General features: G+C 44.6%; 1 protein-coding gene across 1 annotated transcript in view; it reads left to right on the top strand.

Moving 5' to 3' along the window:
• mipol1 (mirror-image polydactyly 1) overlaps nt 1–25,227 on the top strand; it is a gene marked incomplete at its 5' end in the record, with an annotated part of 54,365 nt that overhangs the window by 17,529 nt on the left and 11,609 nt on the right. Inside the window, 8 exons of the mRNA XM_080850155.1 lie at nt 288–519; nt 1,569–1,707; nt 4,836–4,941; nt 7,041–7,170; nt 9,796–9,829; nt 10,337–10,507; nt 16,235–16,342; nt 23,599–23,693. Coding sequence (XP_080706281.1) covers nt 288–519; nt 1,569–1,707; nt 4,836–4,941; nt 7,041–7,170; nt 9,796–9,829; nt 10,337–10,507; nt 16,235–16,342; nt 23,599–23,693 — 1,015 coding nt within the window. The remainder of the gene's footprint in view (nt 1–287; nt 520–1,568; nt 1,708–4,835; nt 4,942–7,040; nt 7,171–9,795; nt 9,830–10,336; nt 10,508–16,234; nt 16,343–23,598; nt 23,694–25,227) is intronic.

Genomic DNA, 25,227 nt, shown 5'->3' with positions numbered 1-25,227 from the left:
GCGTGAATAACCTTTTTTTTCTCTTAAAGAAAGCCGCAAAATGGCAACAAAATCATTAGAAAATAGATATTTTGGAGAAATGTCTTTCATCATTTTGGCAAGTAACTGTATAAACATGGGAACATTTATTTATTATTCTTGAAAAATAAATCCCTTCAGGTCAATACCAGCCCTGTTCCTCCTGTTGGGATTTATTTTTCTGATGGACCGCTTGACAGATGGACTATACATGATCCCTTGCTTCAAGCATTCTTCCTCACAACGTCATCATTTCATTCACTCTACAGTACCTCCTCCACCACCCAAACCTCCACAGCCCTCGGGCAGAGCGTCCTCTCCCCTCCCCAGGGACAGGTCCCCAGACTCTGGCAGACCCATGGACCAGGACGGGCCCTCTACTCCCAGGGTTGGGACTCCAGAGGTCCCGGGTCCGCCCAGCCCAGAGGGCCACAGTGGGAGCTCTCTCCACAGACACACCGCCTGTATGCTGGAGGTGCCTAGTGCAGCGCCTCCCTGCAGGTTAGCCTTAGCCTGCACACAGATCCTTCTTTCCAAGTGCAAATTTAAAATAAATATCAAAGATGCTTTAATCAGAGAAAGAAGGGATAGTTTCATAAAAAGACCAGCATGTCCTGACCTGCCTGTTCTTGGCTACTTGCATTTGTCATTGCACACCAGCTGATTTGAGATTTTAGGATCCCCATAAAATTACATTGCCACAAAGGCTTATAGTTAACTGCCCAAAAATAACCTGTGGAAACTAATATGACGTTATAAAAACACATCAGCAAGCCCCATTTGACAAAGCATTTTATTATTTGTTCACCAATAAATCTATCAGTAAATAATCTCAGTGCATTCCAAATGGAGTTATAGCCCCCACATGAGAGAATCCCCTACATTATTCTTGAAATAATTAAATAAAAATGCATTAAAACATATGGGCTGAGTCCTATGTTTATTTATAGAATGTATACAAATGACTTGGTATTATATTATTCCAAGTAAATATTGTGAAACAAAAATCCCCTGTTTATTTATCTAACTAGCCCATATTTTACAAGAGCGCTGTTGCAAAGTAAGAATCAAACAGCTTAATCTAGTCTAACCTGGCCCTTGCAGTCATGCTGGAAAACTGTGTCACAAATGTCACATGTCTATTTTAACACCAATAGAAACTCCCAGTGGTCCCTGTCCATTGTAAGTTAGTTGAAATGAGATAACCCTGCAAAGCCCCCAAGAGTCCTCCGATAAATATATGAGCCTTTGCATTCTCTACATATCTTTTAATAAGAAATGAATCAAATTCCTGGCTACAAGAGGGAAGTAATTTACCCTGCAATACACTTCAGTAATACCTCAATATTACCTTAAAGGTCAACTGTATGATTTGCCTGATATTACAAAGTAAATAAGGCACTGTAATATGCAGGGAAAGAGTGAAATTGCATCCCTTGTGTATTAGATAAACGCATGCCGAGACGTGAGCAGGATTCATTTGTATTGCTTCGGTCTGGGCTTTAATATGGCAGCTAGTGTAATGAAGTTTGTGTCTTTTTGAACTTCAGGGGCTCCTCGGAGGACCCGCTGAGCTTGAAAGTTGTCAGTTCAGGTGACTCTGCGCGGCACGTCCCGGCCGTGGACAAAGAGAAGAACATCGCCTTCTTGCTCAAAGAGCTGGATTCTCTCCGAGACCTCAATAAGAAGGTAAATACTGTATGAGGGAGTCGAATGTCCCTGTTGAAGTGGATCACAGGTTTAATCCCAAAACGTATGTGCTATCTGCAGCTTTAACCAAATACGTGTGTGTGTGTGTGTGTGTGTGTGTGTGTGTGTGTGTGTGTGTGTGTGTGTGTGTGTGTGTGTGTGTGTGTGTGTGTGTGTGTGTGTGTGTTTTCACTGTTTGTAAGAGAATGTCAGTGTAGCTATACTTTTAGTTCCAGATTACTGGATTTGTGAAGACCTTTTTTATTATTGAATGGTACAAAGACAGTTTAGGCTGGAATTGTGATTTCAAAAGTGTACACATACCCTCTCAAAGAAAGGATCTACTCCAAACACAACTGATATTCCTCTCTGCCATATCAGCTTTAACTAAACAGACGTTTAGAACTTTGGCTTTGTATTCTTCTGGCCTTTTTGTTTTAGCGAATTGCAATGAAAGAAATCTGCTTATCTGGGGCCGTATTCACAAACCTTTTTATCTTACCACTAAGAGTGCTCCTAACTCGCGCTAAAACATTTTACGTAGGAGTAATTTCTGAAAAAAGTGATTCACAACGCCTCTGAGACCTACTCATACTAAGGATAATACAAACTCCTAAGCTTAAGATAAAAGCACCGTTGCTATGGATGACGTCGATTTTCATGCACGAGTTTAGAAGGGGTGAGGACGGTGATTCGTTGTTGACAGGCTCTCTCATTTAAAAACTCATTTGTGACGTCCCTCTAACAATCCCACTATATCAACTGAAAATAAGAGAATAACCTAGGCTTCAAATTAAGTCATATTAAATAGTTATGGACAGTGCAGTTAACAGAATGCACACGCATGATGAAAAGTTTGTGGATCCAACAGGAATGACACTTTGCACGTTAAGAGAAATAGAAAGCGATCAATATAAAATATGGCAATTGCATGTAATCAAGGCAGTAATAATTAAAGCACCCAGCAAACTGTTAGGCTATTATATTTCCAGCCCTTGACCACTTCAAATATCAGCACATACGGCCCTTCAAGCCCTCCAATCTTAATTGATCAAAGCGAAACGAACGTGAAACGTAGCCTAAGCGAAAGCCTACTGATCCCAGGACCAATAGCCACTGTCACCCCAGCGGCATCCAGCTGGTAAGTTCTCAAAAACCTGCTGCAGACCGCTCTCCGTTGAAATGCACGAGTCATCGGTACATCCAGGCCACGGTGGACGAAAACGTCCTCATCTTTTGATGGGGCAATTATTGTAATGTGTGTCCCGTCACTGGACATTCCTGCGATCGCCATGGAATTTACTTTGATCTTGTGTAATAGGCGATTGTCCAAAGGCAACTGGATAAACTGTTGGATGATGTGGGGTCTACAGTGCGACGTGCGTTGATAGTTGATTAATTAAACGGCTGACTGATGATTCCCAGTGTCGTCATTTGCGTTTTCCGCGAAGCCAAATAGGCTATCTTTATGTTTCCAAACATTTCACTTCGGGACACATCGTTGTTTAAAGGTGTCATTGCATCCCGCGCTAATTCTACGACAATATTAATACCTTCACGGTTTAAGCAATGTCTTTTATCAATTCCAAGACGGCTGCAGCCATCTTACGATTTTTTTGTGAATAAGTCCTCATGAGGAGTTTTAAGCTGTCTTAGACTTAGGTGCTACTTTTAGGGATAAAATACTTTGTGAATTGCTCTTAGTAAAACAAAATAGGAGTCCTAAATTTAAGACTGACACGCCCATTATTTTTAGGAGTTTCTCCTAAATTCGCCACTTATGAGCTACTTTTAGCCCTAAGATTATTTGTGAATACGGCCCCTGGTTTTCACATAGGAAAAAGCCACTTATATGGCAAGCATAGTTGCTGTTCTGCCTCCATGATACTCTTCCAAAGACCTTCGGTAGGATTGAGCATGTTCTGTCATGAAGTCTGGTCTCAGGTCAGAGTGTGTATTTAGCTTGCAATGGGGTTCATCTCGTAATCAGTTGAGAACACTGGTGTGAGGACCGCAATTGAAGAGGGTAGCCATGGCAACAGTGTCAACAGGAAGTTTCAATAATACATTTTCCTCATTGTGATCTTAAGATGTTTTTATTTCATTTTTTTCTCCATTAACGATGGATTCGTAACCTACAATTCACTTATAAAACGCAGCCCATCCTGACACTGTATTAAAAATAAAAGGCCTCTCAGTTTTCATCCTAGGGTGAAATATTTCCTCATTTTCAAACACGCTCCATTTCGTCAACCTTAAACAGCTTCGCCACTCTCTTTCCCCCTAAATGCTACCCACAAACCATCAAAAGAGACCTCCAGGCACACCCGAAAAACATTTACATTGAACACTGTATGTTTGAAAAGAAAATGGTCGCCTGGATGAATAATATGGATGTTCCGCTGTTTGGTCTGGACATCTCCCTGTCGCACTGCTGCTACCCGTGAGGCGTCTCTGGCTTTCCCGCAGGGGCCGCACACTGAAAACCAGCGTAATTGATGCCCTGGGCTTCGCAAGTGGCTGTGAATCCTGACAGAAAGGCAGGAACACGTCCCAAGAGCATGTTTGTCCTGGCAGAGCCTTGAGAGGACTCACACTGAAGCATGTTTTCAAAGTGTTAAGGGGGAGAAAAAGACACAGACGCCGAGCTAAATATTCTAGACAGGAGGTTAAATCTATCATTAACGCCAGTAAAATATCACTCTAGGCTAGATTTATGGAGGACCCCCATGGTTGTTTTTTTTCCTTTATTTTATTGTATTTTTGGTATTATTGTTATATTTTTTTCTTATCGGTAATCCAGAAAATAAAGTAATGGATAGGACTGTGGCTCAGCTACAAGTTTGAGTCTGTGATTCAGCTCGCAGCACTGACACAGAATGCAAAGCCTGGCCGGATCACTCTTTGCACTCAGTTGACTCAAGCTCTTGCTCTTTTTCTTGTTCATATTTATTTATTTATTTGGTCATTGAGCACCGACAGGCGTGAGGATGATTTAAGTGGTGGAGATTTTGCTGCTCTCTCCTTCTGTGTCGTTCTCTCTCCCTGCCATCTATTTTCATTCTCTTTCTTTTTCTCATGCTCATTCCCTCTCTCTCTCTCTCTCTCTATCGGCTTGGACTCTGCAGCTTCAGGACAAACTAGCGCTGAGAGAGAAGATGCTGGAGACCAAGCTGCTGGATGCACAGCTGGAGGAGAGCCAGATGGAGGCCCTGGCGTGTGAGCGAGCTGGAGGTACGAGCAGTGGAATAGAGGGAGGGGTACTCCTACTCGATGCTTTGACCCCGTCCTGATCATCTGACTGCACCACTCTGTGTGAGCCCTGAAGGACACGTGAGATTCAAAAGAAAGTATGGCAGACTAAGTTTCAGAGCTGAGAGGTCTGGATCCCGAAGCTCATGTCCACAAGCAGAAAGAGAGGGAGAGAGAAAGAACAAGAAAGAATGGGTCACTAATAATATTTATTAGCTGATTGCTCCCATTTTGCACTCAAGGTAATACTGAAAACTGTCGAAATTAGTTGACTGTATCCAAATGGGTTCTTCAAATATATTTTCAGCTATCTGGGCAATATGGTAAACAATTATTAATTTGTCTTGCCTACAACTTTAGGGTCAAAATGAACTGGCTTACACGGAAGGTAATGATATTTGTAAATGTAATTTAACAGCACCCAACTTGCACCGTACAAATATTTAAATTTTGTACAGCGTATTTTTGGGGGTAATTGCTTCTCCTTTTTATGCCTTCATCGTTTTGTTCTTTTCCTTTTTCTTTCGTTTTTTTAAACCCATGCTCCCAACCCAGTAATTAAAAAGAAAACCACAAGACATATATGAAGCACAATTAGTCTGCCAATTGTTCGTTAAACAATAAAAAAAGGGGATACATGTATTTGATTAGCCCTTCTCATTTTAATATGATTAGCATGGTGGCAAGAAGAGAGGAGAGGAGAGGAGAAGGGGAGGCGTTTCGTGAGCAAATTCCAGCTAAAATGCAATATTGATTTTCTTACTGAACTTTGTCATGGCTTAGCTCTGCGTTCCCCTGTTTATCATTCCACCACCTCGCCGCCAGAGGAGGGGAATTAGGTGCTGATGGATCCGCGCATCCCCCGTTCGCTGAGATTAGTGCCGGAGTCACAGACAGTTTAGTAATCTCCGAAATCTTGTGGGTTTTAGCCAACCGTCTCTCCGCGTGGTGGCCCCCAGGTTCAGGCTAGTGGGTCAGGTGGACAGCAACGACCATGGAATGTAAATCATGACTAGAACTGCAAAGGATGGTAGAGGATTGGTCTGACCTTATGGCTGTTTTAAAGACAGGAGATTTTTGTATTGTGAAAGTCTTCTGAAATGTCTCTGTGGAGTGAGTATGTTAGTTAGTTAGTTAGCGATAGCATGTCAACCATCTGTATGGCCTTCTATTGAATCTCACCTCACGAGTGAAATGCGTAGTGAAACTCAAAGATGCAATGACAAAAATTCAACATCCTCTACATAAAGTTTAGTAGATAATGCTAGAACTTTTATTTTGGATGAACTATCCCTTCCAAACTGAACTGGATTCTTCTTTCACTCCAAGTTGTACATTTCAAACTTCAACCCCTGTGCAATTTCATTTCCTCAAATTTTTTTCCTTTTGTTTTATTTTTTTTTAATTTTTTTTGTCCTCCTTTGTTTTCTTTTTTTGGAGCCAGGACCTTGCCCATAATATCCCCATTCCTGGCACATTGGAGAGTCGTGCCTGTGCTGAGGTGCTCCCGTGGTTTATTGCTCTGGGCACATCACGTCCACCCTCAGAGGGGACCAGCACCTCAAAATGAGTCCATCTGCCTCTCTCTTCCACCTTGTCCTCCTCCTCCTCCCTCTCTCCCCCTCTCTTTCCTCCCCCTTTCTCCCATAGTTAATACCTATGCCACTGTGTTCCTGCTGCAATAACCTTCCACCAGAGAAGCTTAGCCCCATTATTGTGTTGCTGAGTCGCCATTGCCACCTCACTTTTAGAGTAATAACCATTTTCCCACTGTCTCTCTTCTATCCCCTCTTCTCCTCTCTTTCTGAATGTCAATCTCTCTTTTCTCACTCATCCTCCACGGCCTTTCTTTGGGTTTTCTCTCTTCCTCGTTCCACAATTCTCTGTCTTTTTGCTACTCTTCTGTTGTTTTTTTCTCCCTCTCCTACATCTTCTCTTTCGTTTCTTGACTTTGGTCGCTCTCCTTCATCTTATCCCATTTCTCCTTCAATCTCACTTCATCTCACTCCATCTCTCTCTCTCTCTCTCTCTCTCTCTCTCTCTCTCTCTCTCTCTCTCTCTCTCTCTCTCTCTCGGTTCAGCTCTGGTGGAGGAGATCTATAAGGCCCAGAGGGAGCGGGACCAGGCTGTGATGGCCCGGCTCAGGCTGGCCAACGAGGAACGAGACGAGGCCCTTCTCCGCGCCAAGAAGCTCCAGCAGGCTGCCATTGAGTGAGTGACCCCGCCACGCTCACTTTCACTCAGATTACCCATGCACTCCTCAGCACTCGCACGTCCACCGCAGGCAGCCACCATGGTTAATCCAGTTAAATGTCACAGTTATTATGGGCTGTTCTTGACTGATTTTAGCAAACTACCCTGTAAAATTTAAGTGTGACAATTTTATTCTTTAGGCGCACTCCACTCGTAGGCATGTTTAATCCAAGAAAAAACAATTAATGTTTCGTTCCATGAATGTTTCATTCACTCATCCAGTATAGCCACACAGTCAGAGTCCCACTCTAGTGCACTGACCCATTTATTCAGTTCACAAAAGTTTGAGTTTTTTTCTTACCATGGAAACCTGCTGGCCACTGTAAATACACATTAAGTTATACAGCCGTCATGTGATGTGTTGGAATGGTTGGGAAAGGTCTAAAGAGAGTGTAAAGAGTAAAGTGGTTAAGTGTGCTGTGCCCCATCAACCTCCTTTCACATTGCACGTGAACCTCAGATTATTCATGAAACCTCTACTTGCCTCATCAGCGTTTGAGACATGCTAATCTAACATTCCAGGTCTAGCTCGTCCCCTAACGACAGTGAGCTTTTGCTGACCACTGTCTTATCTCCTAGGCCGGGCCTCTCTCTCTCTCTCTCTCTCTCTCTCTCTCTCTCCCCCCCCTCTCTCTCTCCGATTTGTTCTTCCAACTGGCAGACAAGGTGAATGAGCTGCTGGAAAGCAGAAAAAGACTTGGCAGGGGAGAGGTCCAGTATCGACTGGTTTGGAAATATATCGGAGGGATGTGACATTTCATAAGAGTACCCTCTACTGCGGTGCAAGCTTGTCAGTCAAGAGTTGCACTGTATAGGAAATCAATCCAGTCCTTCAGTGCAATAGATATTTACCGGCCTGTCTGAGGCAGACTAATTAATGTGTGTGTGTGTGTGTGTGTGTGTGTGTGTGTGTGTGTGTGTGTGTGTGTGTGTGTGTGTGTGTGGTGAGGTACGTGCTCCTTAAGTAGCTCGTCTCTTGCGATGTATTGTTCACTCATAGAGGGGGCCAGGCAATATTGCCCAGCCACATAAGGGACTAATTATATTTCCACATGGGGAATTTAACTTTATATTGGAGGGGGATCTATATTTCCGTAAGCCCTGTGTGTAATTCCCTGTGTGTAATGTGTGTAAACAACAAATACATATCATGTTATAACAGAATAACGGCGAGGATCTCTTTTTTATATATATATTTTTTTTACTTATTGTCTGTAATGAGGTATTTTTGCTGTCGAGAACTCTCACTGTTAATACATCCGATCCCATGTATTATTTATCAATTAATATTCAGATTTCTTTTAAATGAGGTGGAATTATGTCAAGACATGAAGCCAATTCCTACCAGGTCAGCCTAATGCCAAATATCTCCCTGCACATGCACATCTCATTACGGGCGAGATATCCCTGTCAGTCTCGAGCCGAGCGTAAGCACATTTCAGCTGCTCCCCCCCAAAAAAGGGTAATTGACGGCCTTCCGGAACCCCATTATCTTTCCTTGAACATGGAGGAGTGTGTTCTAAACCATTATTCCTCCTCCCTGTTCCCTTCCTCTCCCGAGGGCCTCTCCTCAGCCCTTTGTGGTGTAGTATATGCTTTTATAATGGGAGGTGATCCTTGGGTAATGCCTTTGTAAATGAGATCAGGCTTGTTGTTTTTTTCCATCCTGAGTGGGGCTGCAGAAATCAGATTTGCAATCTAAAGAGGAGAGCGACACAAGGTGACGCGCCAATGCTTGCTCACTCACTCACACACACACTTGAGAAAGGAGCGCAAAACTGTTCATCATCACTCGAGGGCCTGTGCGTGTGTGTGTGTGTGCGCACTTTCGATGTTGGGGACAGTCCATAGGTAAAGAAAAGTTTTTTCCCTGTTGTTGCTTTTTGTGTTTCACATTATCAACAACATGTTATAGCCCAAATTTCATTTAATTTAACTCTCCCCCTCATGCCAACACCAGAATCACAGTTGACCGCAAGCATAGATGTATATGCCGTAAAGGAAAGAAGAAAAGCCCTTTAAAAGGAATTTGACTCCCTTTCTACCGGTGTGTCTGTCTCACATGTGAAACTGCACGGGTTCTTGGACATACAGCAGCGAATGACAAACTCTAAAATCCTGCGGTTTCTCGGGCAATCTCTGGAGGTGCCTCCTGTAATTACAGTAACAGTGACTCCCTCTGTGAAGGCCGGCCACACAGATGATTGAGCTGCACACTCCTTTACCCTCATATCGGAACATATGAACAACTGATCCCAGCAGTCATATATACTAGTAAACTTTAATAACTTAACTGTTGGCCCCTTCAATACCGAATGCAGGGTTTGGGGGGGGGGGGGCATTATTGTGAATGCCTGGGGCCTGGTGGCACTTTTAATATGTTGGGAGCATCTCATGATCCAGCAGTGCAAAACTGACAGAATGCAATTTAAACTGGGCTGGTGAGGAAGATTTAGGAAGTGGAGCTCATTTTGCACTAGTAGAGGAAAGGTAACCAATCGCAGTGTTGTCTCTCTTCTTTATTTTTTGTACTCTCACTCACTCTCTATTTCTCTCCCTCCCTCCCCCATCACTTTTATGTAGGCTGGAGAGTATTAACCCACAAGAAAGCGATATGGTAAGCTCTACTCTGATCTTTAGAGAATTGATGTGCTCTTGGTTTTATTTTATGTACCATCTCAGTCTTCAATGGGAGAAAATGACTGGTCTCCAGAACAATAGACAAAAGGAAAGAAAAGATAACAACGTTAACTGATAAATGTTATCCCTTTTCATATGGTTTGCAAACAGCAACACAGAAAAAAAAAATCCTGTGGAACTACAGTGAAATTTAAATTCATTATGAGTGACCCTAATACTAACCGTAACCCACATTCCCAATACCCCTCCTTGACTTCACATTATTAAGAGCCGACTGTGAAATGGCGGATTAAGACCACTGCTGCATTCAAAGGACTGGCCAATGGACTTTCTTGATTTATAAATTCTGTTCAGTTCTATGAAGGCTCATCTTCAATTGCATGCTGGAGCTCTAGAACTTAGTTGTCTGAACATTTATTCAGTTTGACTGACTCTTAGTCAAGGCCTTAAATTCATTGCTGTTTTTATGCAACGGGTGTCCCAGGACCTGGAGGAGCTGCTGAATCGGGTGAACAACGCAGACTCTGCCCTGGGCATCGAGCGCAGTGGAGCGGCCATCTTGGAGCGCTTGCAGAAGGTCAAGGAGCGGAGGGCAAAGATCACCGCGGAGGAGATGAGAACGGTGATGGAGGAGCGAGACAGTGCTTTTGTCAGGGTAAGGTGTAAACAACACAACAAGATAAATGCATACACAGTACTAACTTAAGACTACTTATCTTTCTATGACCAAGTACAACGCTAATGTCGAGTTGTAACCTACGTATTGCTGTAAATTACTGCACAACACACAGAAACTCTTCCCTGTAAACCTCATTTAAAGGGGTTGGTCCTATGCAGCACAGCACCGTACATCGAAGTGTCTTTTATATCTTAAATCAAATGTACATTTGTATATCTTGTCGAACTCGAAAAAGCACACATTCACGTTATTCCTTTTATTAGATCTACATGGCTTACACTAAAGAGAGGATCTGGACTTCATTGGCATGGGATTTCCTATAATTAAGCAGGGGACAAAACTATGTAAACCAAGACACCATGGTCATAGAAAGCTTCTGTAGCACAATATAGATACAACTACCCACATTTCTGTTACAATTCAGGGTAGGTCTCAACCCCCTTCACGATGTCCAAAACAAACACGCTTTTATTGCCTAAACAGGGAGATTTATGTCTTGGGCAAACGCACTGGTTCACCAACACAGTGTTCCTCTTTTCCGAACATCTCACACTTGTCTGCTGAAAGACGAAGGAGAATATATAATATAATATGTATATGTATAATATGTTTAATATGTTATACAACTTTTTCATAATATGTTATAAAGTCGTCATAATGAGCATACAATACTTACACACTACACTTAATGATTCAATCGGGGTTTTTTTTGCTAAATGATGGGCTGTGGATATTCACTTCATCTTTACACTATAAATATTTTGTCTACACCAGAGTCTACCGAAAGGAGTGCTAGGAATGTCACTAGGACTAGTCCTATCAAATTACAAAACTTTTAACACCAGAACATTAGTGGAATATTCTGTTGTCTGAAAGAGATACTATTGGCACATCTCTTGCACCTGCATACCAAAAAAAAAAATTCGAACCTTTTTTTTTTGGCTTTGAGAGCCTAAACTTTTCCACCTCTGCCACCTGCTGAGGGCACGAGGATCCAGGTTAAGCCGTAGTGTTGGCGTCACAGACAAGCCCGCACCACTCTCCCACTGCGCCCTTCTCTGCGGAGGGAGCTGTTAGCAGTGCTCTTAACGTCGCACCTCGCCAGGAAAGGGTCAATCCTTACACTCACAGGCAGCCAACACTTAACACACCATTGTTGTGTACCAAGTCAAGAACCCCATTCCACCACAGGTGGAAAAAAAATCAAAGACATCTCTTTAAATATTGACTTGTACTACACCTCTCTCTCTGTTTCTCTCTGCCTCTCCCTCTCTCTCTCTATCTGTCTCATACTGGCCATATCTCTCTTTCTCTGTCAATGTTTCTCTGCCTCTCTCCCTTTCTGTGTGTACGCTTTTCATACAAGACGTCTTTGGTTAACTGTTTGCAAAATTACATACATCTGTGTTTATTCTTAAATCATGATTTGATCATTAAATAAATAGACAAACTACTTAAATCATGTGTCGATGCATAAACTGCTGTGCGACCTCAAATATTTGATATACCTTCCTTACACACATATTTTGAGCGAAATGAAAACAAACAGGTGGGTAACCAAATATTGACATCCAGATATTATACAACATCATTGAGTTCAATAGCAGGCCAGTGGATGTGTTTGTCTGGGATTTCTCTGTTGATAAATAGACCATGCATTACATCATGGGGTTTGTGTGTTTGAGTGCACAGAGGCTGATAGCCGCCATTCTTTCCCATTATTCACGGGTAGCTTTATCCATGTGGTATTGGCGCTCCAAATCAGAAATTACATTTTATAAACGGGGTCATAATGTAACATTTTTATCGCTCTGGGGTCCAGCAGTGCAGACCTAGGTTTGTGATTGTTATTAGTTTATTTGTGACTTCTTCACAGAAATGTGTTATAGCCTATATCCATATCAAAAAGGACTAACAATTTCAACCTACAGAATATAAATTAGCACACAGGACAGTGTAAATAATGCAGCTCTGTTGTGGAGTGATATTTCATCTCTATGTAGTATGTATCTGGAAAAACTTTGCCTCAATGTATGGATATCTGTATAACATTGTCGCATTGTAGGAAAATAAAAACTTTTTATGAATACCATTTCATAATCTATAAATGTGATATAGACATATGCTTTTCAATAATTTTTTTTTGTCTGCACAGTCTGTTTTTGTAGTTGAGTTATGACTTTCAGTGTAATCCAATTACATTGTCAGAGAATTATCACATTGGCTGCTTTCAGGGGAATGTGGCGAGAATGTCAATCAGAGATGAGACTAGTGGCTGAAAGAGCCACAAATTCATGGCGGGGAGGATATTCATCTGTGTAGGTGGTCGCGAACTAGAGGCACAAACTGTTTTCCTCCAGTCTGATAGAATTTTCTTTTTCGTGGGGCTGGATTTATGAGAATATTTATGATTGGGATCCCTTTCTTGCCGTCATTGCCGCCGCCGCCACTGCCACCGCGGGCGATGGGCCCGGGTCCTTTTCCGGCGGAGCGCAGTGGGAATGAAAAGGCAGGCAGAAGACGTGCGGAGAAGAAAGGCCACATAGCAGACGGAGCGCGCACTGAACAAATGCTCCTACATGGACTGCTCACTGTGCCGGCGGCTGCACCTTCTTAGGGGAAAAAAGGCAGCTGTTTCTTTTCTTTCTTTTTTTCTCTCCCCCTCTCTCTTTCACTCTCTCTCTCTCTATCTGCCTCTCTTTCTCTCTCTTCCATCATGCACCACAGGCTGATGCAGGGTAGAAGCATGCACATATGGATGAATCTCCCTCAGATGCTGCAACGCGGGGAGGGATGACTTATTAGGGACCTGCCTTGGATTTGAGACTTCCCCTGAGTGCAAACAGTCTCCTGGGGTCACTCGTCTCCCCTTAGCAGGTGGAGCTCCAGGACGCTGTTTAATTTCAGGTTGTAGTTGCAGGTTTGCGATCCAGTTTGTCACCAGTTGAGAAAGCTTCAGCCTGATGCCTGGACTCAATTTAGAATTGAGGCGGCTCTAGTATCAAAGATAAATAAATACTGCCTCTGCCAAGCTATTGGATGTGTACTATTCTAAAACAGTACAAAGGGTTTGAGGTTTCCTCAACAAATGTCTTTTTACTGTGAAATTGTCACTTTCTGTTTACTAGCAGCACCCACATATCTTTCTCTCCCAGTGGCCCAAGATTTTTTTTCCATTGTGATTTTAATAAGTATTTTAACAAAAAAATTGTGGACGACAACAGAAAATAAAAAAAGGTTTGCCAACTATGGAGAAAATAGTCTTGACCACCCTGCCGTTTGAAGCGATCAGGCCAAAGCCCCTGGCAAACTCCCAGTCCTGACACCGGCGCCACGCAATTGTGGCCCCTGTTTTTGGTGGAGGGCAAATGAGCGCCGACTCCGGGGGTAATTTTCGGAAGAGTGTTGCGTTGGGCAGGCCTAATCCCTCCAAGGCCCGGCTCGCCCCGCACTTCTATCCTTAAGGATTTCTCCCTCCCCTGCTGCTCTCTCTATCCCTCTCTCTCTCCATCGCTTCATCTCTCCTTCTCTCTCCCTCTCTTCATCTATCCCTCTCTCCCTCTCTTCATCTCGAAAGGATTAGCCTGCTGTGGCAGGCAGAGGGCTGCTACATCCAACCGGCTGCTGGAATATGAAAAGCTGGATAAGTGTCGGGAGACATAAATCTTTTCCTCTCTCCCTCTCTTTCCCTCTCTCTCTTATTCTCTCTCTCCCTCTTTGCTTCCCTCACGTTCTTTCATGCTCTCTCAGCCTCCAAGATGGGGGAGAAAAAGGGAAAAGCCGGCTTTGACGCTCATTCCTTGCACTCATCCGATGCGCATTATTGAATTTCTTTCCCCTCCTAGGTCTTGATAGAGTGCCGGCAATGTTGAAGCAGAGCAGAAAATGAAGTCAGTCATCTCCGGCTGAATTACAGCTCTGATTGTCAGTCGAGATTTCTCCTTCTCCTTCTTCATCTCCTTTTTTTTAATTTGCATTCCTCATTTGCCAGGAAGTGTGCTCTCTCTCCTCTGGATTTTCAGAGTGAAAATGTACTTGGCCTCTTGCTCCACGTCTTAATTACACCAACCCCCTGCGATTTTCTGTTTGATTTGATTGACAGGCTTGCTCACGACAGAAAGGATCATAAAGCTGAACTAGGCTAATGTGTCTGCGTTTCTTCACACCCCATTTCACCTCCCGGCCGACACTATTTTGGGGTTTGGAAAGGGATTGGAAGTGTGGGGGTGGGGGGGGTTGACTGCAGTACACCACAGCAGGGCTTTGGCTGTGGGTGCTGACGAACAGAACGGCGCAGCTCCCATTCCGCGATGGGGACGCATTCTCTCCCAAACATCTGTTGCCCGAGGGCCATAACTCAGGCTGACACTAAAGAGGAGCTGTGTGTTTTGTCTGGAGGCCGGCCGTATTATTTTAGTCTGCAGAGGAAAGGGACAGGAGTTGGGAAGCGGGGGCCGGGGTCCGGGGCCCCGCCGAGCCCCTGCGAGTGAGTGTGTGTTGTGTTTGTGCGGGCGAAGCCGGAGAGTTGGGGAAGGCAGCTGGACGTCGGAACATGCGGGGGGCTCGCTCGCCGAGCTGAGGACCGGGGTGGGTGGAGGGGGAGGAACGGGAACGGTTTGCATTCCCAACGAGTGTCCTCCTGGCGTGGAATGTGCACATGGAGAAGACCCGCCGCACATATGGACCGGTCCAAAACATCCCTTGGCCCTTAGAATAATACCCCCGCCAGCCCGGCCAAGCCAGCATCCGAGTAGCCACTGGTGTGTTTGTAGTGTCTGCCTGCCTGCCTGTCTGTGTCACGGTCCGTCTGTCAGTGCAAGCTGCTGCTCTGTGGAGGTATAGAAGGGGGGGAAAGAATGAAAGGAGGAGGAGGGGGAAGGAAAGAAAACATGACGTCTGAGACCGGCAGGAGCAAGAGGGCAGCCGCTGAATGATTCAGCATTATTTATACACATGCTGCCCATCGCATTGTCCTCTTTACACAAGCTTTACATTTTCTTCCTACTCAACCTGTGCATTTAAATTATGTTTTTTTTAGTGTGGTGGTATGAATGAACCACATGTAGAAAGTGTAAAATGTCAAAAAAAAGAGTTTGTTGGCTCTTCAGAGACCCTGTGGAGACTCTTCACCATGTTCTCACTTTGTGATCTTCACATAAGTGCTTTTAAGGAGAGGTAAATATGTGCCAATAGAATATAGGCACTAACCTGAAACTACAAACATAATATATACTAGTGTGTTGTGTACAAAATGAAGGTGTCTTGAGCAAATAATTATGCTCCAGAACAGTGTTGAGGTGATGTAATGTGTATTGTATATAGTGTTTGAGGTGGTGTATCTTACCGTATTATTAGAACAGACTAAACCAATAATGACTATAGACAGAGCTCTGTATCTCTGCATTGATGCCTGCATTTTTTCAAGCAGCTCTGAGATGTTGCTTTCAGCAGCCAGTATGTCTGCTGTGCTTATGCAGTGTGTACCAAACGCACTCCAGCTGAAACAAAGGCACAGGGACACAGACACAGAGACGGACACTCTGACACTGTTCTCTCTGGGAATGTCTTGCGTTTTCACCAATGTATTTTCTCTCTCTCTCTCTCTCTCTCTCTCTCTCTCTCTCTCTCTCTCTCTCTCTCTCTCTCTCTCTCTCTCTCTCTCTTTTTCTCTCTCTCTCTCTCTCTCTCTCTCTCTCTCTCCAGTGCAAGCGACTGGAAGAGGATCTTCTCCATGCGCGAGAGCAGAGCCAGACCTTAGCAAACAACGCCCGACACATGCCTGCCGAAAACAATCAGGATCGCGTCCGCAAGGTAAATGTCCCTTGCGTGGAGAAGAATCTCCTCCTTAACCTCCCACACCACCACCACCACCCACCCCCCCACCTTCCTCCTCCTCCACCACCCCTCTGCATTTACAAATGAGGGGCAGGGAGCCCCAGGTTACCCTCTGTCTCTGCCTCTCCTGGAATATCTGGGCTGTGTACACTGTCGCTCGGCACGCTGTGGTGGCTGTTTGCCAACAGTGTTGTCTTTAAAAACTGCCCCCTCGCCCCCTCTGCATCCCAGCTTGGGAGGGGACCTCCTTAGACAAGCACCCCAACCTGCCCTATCCCCCTGCCCCCACCCCAGAAACGTATGTATCATTTATTAGTCCACACATGCCCACGGCGGCCCCTTTTGTTTCCCGTCGACAGGTAACCATGGGATTGTTGGCCGACCGTGTGTACGTAGGGGGATGTTTAGTCAAACTACGTCGAAGGCGGCAACCACCCCACGGCAACAGGGGTCGTCAGGGGTGATGCTGCTGCCGTAGTGAGGCCAGGATAAACACGAGGCCTCCGCCTGGCTTGCAGCGCTTATCAGATGAACCACCCCCCCCCCACCCCCCCCCCACCCCGTGCCTCTTTCTGTGCAAAATGCAGAAGTGGGGTCAACCTGGTGGTTTGATACAGAGCGGAGTCAACAATAGCAGGCAATGAGAGGACAGGAGAGCGGAGACGAGATGATGGCTCACTGAAAAAAGGCAAAGAAAGGTTCAGGGCACGACTGCTTAGAGTTAAGTTCAAAGGTCAAGCATGTAGATGTGGCATGGGAGAGCTCTGCATGGGCCTGGATGATGGGGCTGCTTCTCAGTTATATTTCAGAAAACAGTAGTGAGTAGTGAGGCTTTGTTTGCAGCACCCGGCCAGGGTATGCCTGTGTGTGTGTTTGTGTGTAGGTGTATGGGTATGTCTGTGTGTGTGTGTGTGTGTGTGTGTGTGTGTGTGTGTGTGTGTGTGTGTGTGTGTGTGTGTGTGTGTGTGTGTGTGTGTGTTTGTTTGTGCATAGATGTGTGTGTGTGTGTGTGTGTGTTTGTTTGTGCATAGATGTAGGTGTTGTGTGGGGGGGTTGTTTGGGTGTGTGCTTGTTTGTTTTGGTGTTTTGACTGGTGTCCTTACTCTTGGCTGGCATCACAGCTGAAGCCAGAGGGTATGGATGCTAGTCAGCAGCTTGCAGTGGTTTACTATCACACAGGGCCTGAGGTGATCAAACACAGCATCTTCCTGATCACAAAAGAAGTACATACATTTGTACAATTTGTTTTAAAAATGTATGAACGCTGTCTTTCCCTATGTATCCTACCAGATTACCATATTTGTTTTGACAGTGCCAGTTGTATCTGCAGATTACATTTCTTGAAGGTGCAAAATCATTTGCAGGTGGCTACAATAAAATAGTGTATGTCTTTGATGTGAGTCTTTGCCATGTAAATCCAACATACTTTGAGCAGCAGGGTAAGGTAGATATGCGCTGGCACTAGTAAGTAAAAAGGTGGGATGGAAGGCAAATCAGGATGGTTTATGATGAGCACTGCACCTTTTCAAATAGCCATTGGGTGCAATGACAACATCGTCATAACAGCTAAATTAGTATTTGCCCCTTATTCAAAAAGGATGGCCAGTGCATTCCAGCGATTTTTAAAAGATTTTTAAGCACAAAAGCCTTTTTGCCATTTTCCCTGCTGCTGAATGGGCCGGGAAGATGGCTTATTAAGAAATATATTAAATTTTGTTATTAATGTAGCACTTGGTTTTTCTTTAAATCCCCTTAATTATAGATTGACTCCTGGGATTACAGAGCTGGGTTTTTAATTTAAAATGAACTGGGAACAGCTGTTGTAAAATTAGTCAACAGTGCAGGGAACAGATCCTCAAAACAATTTAAAAATGAAAAGGACTTTGACTCAAAGATTGACATTTAAGTTCAGAGGAAGCAAGCTAGTGGCTTTAAAAAAATGTAAGTAAGTATATGCCAGAAAAAAAGCCTACATCTCTACATTGAGACGTTACTATGAAACACGTCAAGGTATTTCTTTAAAAAGAACAAAAAGGTTCCATTAGACTTTAATTACCTCAAATATGCTGACGTATGACAATGACATGGCAAGCTCTCTTCCTGTTTATGTAATATATAAGATATAGACTGAATCATTGTGAAGATAACAAAGAGAATTGGAGTGAGTTTGTATTTGTTCTTTGCCATCATTATCAGGTCAGTAAGCCCGTGAACAGGATGGAGGACATAGTGCACCAGATGTCTTTGACCAGACATGAACCTGTTTTACGGCCATATAAACAACAGCCATGAAAGGGGGTTCTAGAGCCCTGTGTCTGCTCAGTTGGAGAGGTTAAGTGTGTGTGTTAGAGTAGGAATATAAGTGTGAATGTCTGTGTGTGTGTTTGAGAGAGTGAGTATGAATATGATTGTGTGGCCTTATATGGGTGGGTGTATGTGTGTGTGTGTGAGTGAGTGTGTGCATGCGTTTGTTTCTGTGTGTGTGTGCGGCCGTTTGCGTGTGTGGTAATATGTGTGTGTGTGTGTGTTTGTGTGTGGTTCTATATGTGTGTGTGTGTGTGTGTGTGTGTCTGTGTGTGAAGGGGTGGGTGGGTGTATAATACTGGGGTCATCTGAAGCAGGCTGTTCTCCGGTGGAGGGGTCTGCCCTGGCCCTGAACCACCTGTGTTTGCTCTGCAGCTTTGCTTTCAGCGCCCCTGACAGCCCTCTCACAGGGATCACACGGACGGGACCGCCCCACTCCCAAGCTGCTGACGCGGCCCGCCAGCTCACACTCATGCACACACACACACACACACACACACACACACACACACACACACACACACACACAGGCACAAAACAGACACATGCTTATACACACAAACAGACACAACAGACACATGCTTACACACACAAACAGACACACAGGCTTACAAACAAACACACATACACTTTAACACACACACATGCAGACACGAATATACTTTGACACATATACATCAGTGCACACACACACACACACACACACACACACACACACACACACACACACACACACACACACATACTACAACAGTGCTTCTGCAGCTCAGCCTGTCACAGCCACCAATACACACATACACCTACGCATGGGGACACACACACACTCATATACATACACACACACACACACATACACACATACACACATACACACATACACACACACAGACCCACACACAGACACAGACACCCATACACTTTGGTTGCAAGCTCTCTGTTTGCCGCTCAGCTCACACACACACACATACATACGCATGCTTATGCAAACAGGAGCTTGCGCATCTACAAACGCAAGCACACACGTATAGCCTGACTCACCCACACAAGCCACCCTTTGCTGGTAATTTCTTAGTGAGGGTGTCCTGACATTCATCTCTCTCTCTCTCTCTCTCTCCCTCTCTCTCTCTCTCTCTCTCTCTCTCTATCTCTCCATCTCTCTCTCTCTCTCTTTCTCCCTCTCTCTGCTCCCCCTAGTATTCCGAGTCTCTTTGTTGGGTCAGGCATCCATGGTATTGAGTCAGCAGCCACCATAAGTGTTGGCAGTTATTAGCGCTCATTGTGAGAGGTCTGGGCAGTGCTTTGTTACCGGGAGGGAGCGCATCTCTGTCACCTCGTGCCCGAGCAGTGAGTGATGGATGGTGATGAGCTGGCGACAGTGAATGGGAGCTGTGGAGGGCGGTGTCCTTGAGGTGAAGTGTGGGCTGAATGTGGCCTCGCCAACAAGGAAACGCTGGAGTTATTAGCTTCGTTTGGAGTGTAAGGAAATATGTCGTGAAGAGTTTTGCTCTATGAAACCATCAAAGGAAGAGTTCAATGATTGACTAGGGGTCTGTTATTAAATGTTGTCCAGTTGGTCTTAGTTCAGTCTGAATGGCACTCAGAGAGACACACCTCAGCCTGATGGAGTCAATCTAAACCAAATGTTCACTTATACATTTAAATGTAATTTCAATTGAACATTTGAATTGATTAAGTACTTCAAAATACACTTATATGTTATGCTGTATGTAGTTCATCCAATTGTCTTGATATGTTATCATACATATGCAGATTCAGTACATACAGTATATTCTGTCAAATCAAATGTATTAAGTATGTGGCGCATACTCATATTCATGCAGTATATGTGACACTGGGGTGGCTCTATCAGTATGAGATATGAATCCTTTCTAGGGCGTCGTTTGATTTATAACAGGCATACAATAAAGTAAAGTTATTTTCTGTTCTTTGATTATTATAGACCCTGGCCTCAACACCTCTAAATTAGTATTACACATATTAAATGTTTATTTAAATCAGTATTTACACTGTAGTCCCGTTTGGAGTGATCATTAGAGACTACAGTAACACCAGATGCGGCATCTCTCTCTCTCTCTCTCTCTCTCTCTCTCTCTCTCTCTCTCTCTCTCTCTTTCTTTCTCTCTCTCTCTCTCGCTCTCTATGCCCAACTGAGTGTGAAAGGCCATCCGCCACCTCCCTTCCTGCTCAACCCCTCTCCTCTTCCTCTCCCTTTTCCTCTCCTCTGCCAAACGTCCTTACCCAAAGGTTAAGGTATGTGCTCTCCCCTTTCGCCAGGCTTAATCACAACAGGTCAGTGCCTCTCTCTCTCTCTCTCTCTCTCTCTCTCTCTCTCTCTCTCTCTCTCTCTCTCTCTCTGCCCTCTCTGCCGGGCCTGATTTGGATAATATTGTAATGAACACTGGGCGAAATACATATGATTAAAAGGCACAGGGGGCTTTGAAGTTTCCGCCTGGGCTCGCGGCTGGAGAAAAGCACATATTGACTTAAGAGGTTAGCCTCTTTTTGATGTGCTCTTTGACTTGCAAGACCCGCGCACCAGTAATTAGAATGATTTTCAGGCCCCCGCGCGCAGGGTGGCTGCATGTACTTAGGGCCAAAGGTCCTGATGAGGCTAGTCCCCCTGGGGCTGCACCCTCTTCTCTCCCTCCCTCGCTCCCTCCCTCCCTCTCTCCCTCCAGGCAGAGGGCCCAGGGGTGGCAGCTCAGGGCTCTCATCTCCCTCATCCCAAACAGTGCAGTGGAGCCAGCATGGAGAGTGCACCAGGAATGAACGTGTCCAAACCGAGGCAGACAGTTAGTCAGTTACTCTCCCCCCAAAGGCTGTTCTTTCTTTCTTCTTTTTGTCCCAATGTTCTCTAACATAGACTTTTGTGGAATTGAAAGTGCGATAAAGCCATGTCATTCTGACACTCGTGGGATTCAGGTTGGTTTATTAACTGTTGCTCCGAAGCAGAAATTATGCCTGAAATGGTGGTGAAGGATATTTAATGAAATTATTGAATTTAAATGATTTCTTGTGCAATATACACTGTCTTTCAACAGTCAACAGAAGAAATTCCTCGATAGAAAATGTTGGTTTATTTCTACTGACCAGACATTCGATACCTCGCCTCACTACAACAGCAGACCAATTTCAATATGTGTTTGCCAAAAGTGTTTCAGGTGCGTCTGCAGTTGCCATGAGTAAATGACTGGGACTTGTTGACCAGTTTATTGACTGGTTACCTGAGTGACCATAGGGCTGTTGAATGGTGAGGAGAGGGATTGTTACCTGCCGTGTGTGTGTGTGTGTGTGTGTGTGTGTGTGTGTGTGTGTGTGTGTGTGTGTGTGTGTGTGGGCTGTTATCACAAGTGTGGCTCAGTATGGCGGCCTCCACCCAGTGTTGTCTGATAAGCCACGGATGCAGCCCATTCATCAAGCTAATGAAAGAGTTGGCTATTAGATGGCCGGACCTTACAGTCAACACGTGCTCTATACCTCACTCTCTCACGTTAAGTACTGTACACACACACACACACACACACACATAAACTACTCAAACTAGTATGTAAAGAAGAAAATCATGCTTCTATCATGAAAAAGGTGCGGCTCTGTCTTGTCACTCTATTTTATTTCCCTTGGAGTTTTGTTTTATTTTATCCTATCTTCTGTGTCTCTTTCACTGTGTGTGTGTGTGTGTGTGTGTCCGTGTGTGCAGGTGTGTATGTGAGAATAACAATTGAGATTCTTTGTGTGTTCCTCTCCCTCTGTCTCTTATCATGTAGGCTGTAGATTGTAGGCATTTACAGTAGGGCCGGGCGCGCCGTCTGTTTAGACGGCCTTCACTCTTTCTCTGCTCCTTCTCCCAGCTGTTGAGAGACCGGAACCATCTATACATCTGTTTCAACGGCTGCTCATTACCTTTCATTAGAAAGGTGTGTGTGTGTGTGTGAGAGAGAGAGAGAGAAAGTGTGTGTGTGTGTGTGTCCCAGGTTTTACTGAAGAGGAAGAGAGACAGAATCGGCTAGGACAGTGTTTACCAAGCCCTCTCTTGCATGAAGTACACCAAAGCTTGCTCTCTTGTATCCCTCACTCTGTCTGTCTATCTTGCTTTGTCCCTCTCTCTCTCTCTTTTTCTCTCCTTAGCTCTCTCTGCCTCCTTCTCTCCCTTCACCTCTCCCTCTTTGTCTCTCTTATTCCTTCTCTGTCCTCCTCTCAGCCCCCCCCCCCCCCCCCCCCCCTCCTCCTCCTCCTCCTCCTCCTCCTCTTCACTAGGTGCTGAGTGTAGACACAATGGCCACAGCTTCACGGCCTTCTGATCTTTGTCTAGTCTTTCTCTCCATCGTGGCTGCCTTGTTAGTGGTGGTGTTGGTGGAGAAGGATGGCTTGTGTTGGACCACGAGGATAAGAGAGATAAGAGGTGCCGTTGGAGAGGGCTATATCCAGGGCTATATCCAGTCATAGTGTGGCTATAGTGTGGTTATGGTTGATCATACTGATAGCGGAGAGTTTATGGCATAAACTAATCTGTATATAATGTATGATGGTCATCGAGTGCAATTACAGGTTATGGCTTTATGTGATATTATGGTCCTTTGCGGAGGAGTATATGATCTGTTTAAGTTTGGTTTGCTATTTATAATGCAGACTCATCTAGCAGTATTTTCAGTGAACTGTTGAATGTAGAAGCAAAACCCTTGAAATACCCTATGTCTGTTGTGGTGTTTGTGTTTGTTTGTTTTTTGCCTGTGATGGACTGGATACATTAAGCAAAGGCAGGAGAAACCAGTCAGTCAGCTGTGCAAATCTGTTTTTCCAATTTGTTTTCTTGCCACTGAAATGGCTTGTGTGTGTGTGTGTGTGTGTGCGTGTTTGTGTGCGTGCGTGTGTGTGTGTGTGTGTGTGTGTGTGTGTGTGTTTGACTCCAGGAGGAGTTGGAGGGGACTCAGAGAGACAGAGATAAAGCCCTGGAGCTCTGCCAGAAGTTGGAGGAGGAACTGCAGACACTACGCCTCTTCCATAGGTGAACACACCACACACACACACACACAAACACGTGCATGCACACACACGCCAACAATGACACCTGCACACATTTACATGGAACTAGTTTTGAATAACACGAACATCTCACGACACATCTTGCATGTTCATGCACACACATAAATAACACATAGTTATTACCTTAATATAACTCTAGGCTATTATATATATGCACACAAACACACACACACACACACACACACACACACACACACAGACAAAGTCATGCAAGCTCACAAATTTACACTGTCAGTGTTGTTTCTCAGACCCTGAAAGCATAGCCAGACTCCCACCATCCTGAAAGGGCAAGTTCACACACACACACACACACACACACACACACACACTCACACACACAGACCCCCAAGATACACATGCTCAGACTCACCCACACACGACTTGACAAAGTGAATGTACACACACAGGCAGCACTGCTAAACACACACACACGTACAAATATACTCACACGAGTATGTGTACGAACACATACACATGACCTGCAAACCACAAACTCAAACTTTAATCCTCACACACAACACAATGAACTGAATGTACGCAAACACGCGCCAACACCACAAATACAAACACAAATACTTTGCAAAGTCCACTCGCACACAAAAGGAAGAACTGATTAAACAAGACTGCATCACAGAACTCAGCGAAACCACATACATTTGAAGGGTTTTATTTTTGGTGGGTGGGTGGGGGGGGGGGGGGGGCTGGAAGGTGGGAGACAATGGCGTTAAGTTATGTGATACAACCTTGTTTGTACAACTGCCACCAGCATAAACGTCGACCCTGTCTATCACTCATGGTTGAATTAACCAGTCGGTTAAACAGCAGAGCAGCCTGTCTTCTCACCCTCTCCCCACTCACGTGGTTCCTCGCTCTCGGAGCCCAGCCCTCCCTCTGCAACTCCACTTTAACTTTCTTAATAACACACTGCCCCGCTGCTGCTGCTGCTGCTGCTGCTGACGCTCTCCTTCCTCCCTTCCTCTCGTCATTACACGGCCTCTTATTAAAACCGCCAAACATTCAACGTGCCTCGCGACCCACCAGTCCACCTCGCACCAAGATCATATTAACTTCTAAAAACGACTTTTCCCACTTTATTTGCACTGGTTTAGAGGACAGAAATAGGCACCGTCAGAAATGGGTTGAGGGGATGGCTAGGGAGACAATAATGACACTGTCATAAATATGTATGAGTAAGAAATGAAATGCAATGTAGAGTAAGAGAGCTGCCACAAAAGCTCTCAATGTGTTTTTCAGGGGCACGATTCAGCATTTTTTCAGGAAGTGTCGTTATTTCTTTGTTGCAACCGTAGCATTTGTGGCTGGATAATTTGGCCCTCGTTGATGAGTCACAGATTGCCAATTAAGTACATCAGACTTTTACCCATTTCTAAACATTGGCATTAGTATCCATAGCTTTTACCTCTTTGCCCAAGCTGGATACAAATAGTGTTTGGCCTGTCTTACCACAAACTGCAGGTTGATGGATTAGAATGTGC

This window comes from Sprattus sprattus (assembly GCF_963457725.1).
Source record: "Sprattus sprattus genome assembly, chromosome: 13".
Classification (NCBI taxonomy): domain Eukaryota; kingdom Metazoa; phylum Chordata; class Actinopteri; order Clupeiformes; family Clupeidae; genus Sprattus; species Sprattus sprattus.
Note: the sequence above shows the minus strand (reverse complement) of the source record. Positions and strands in the feature narration are given on the sequence as shown.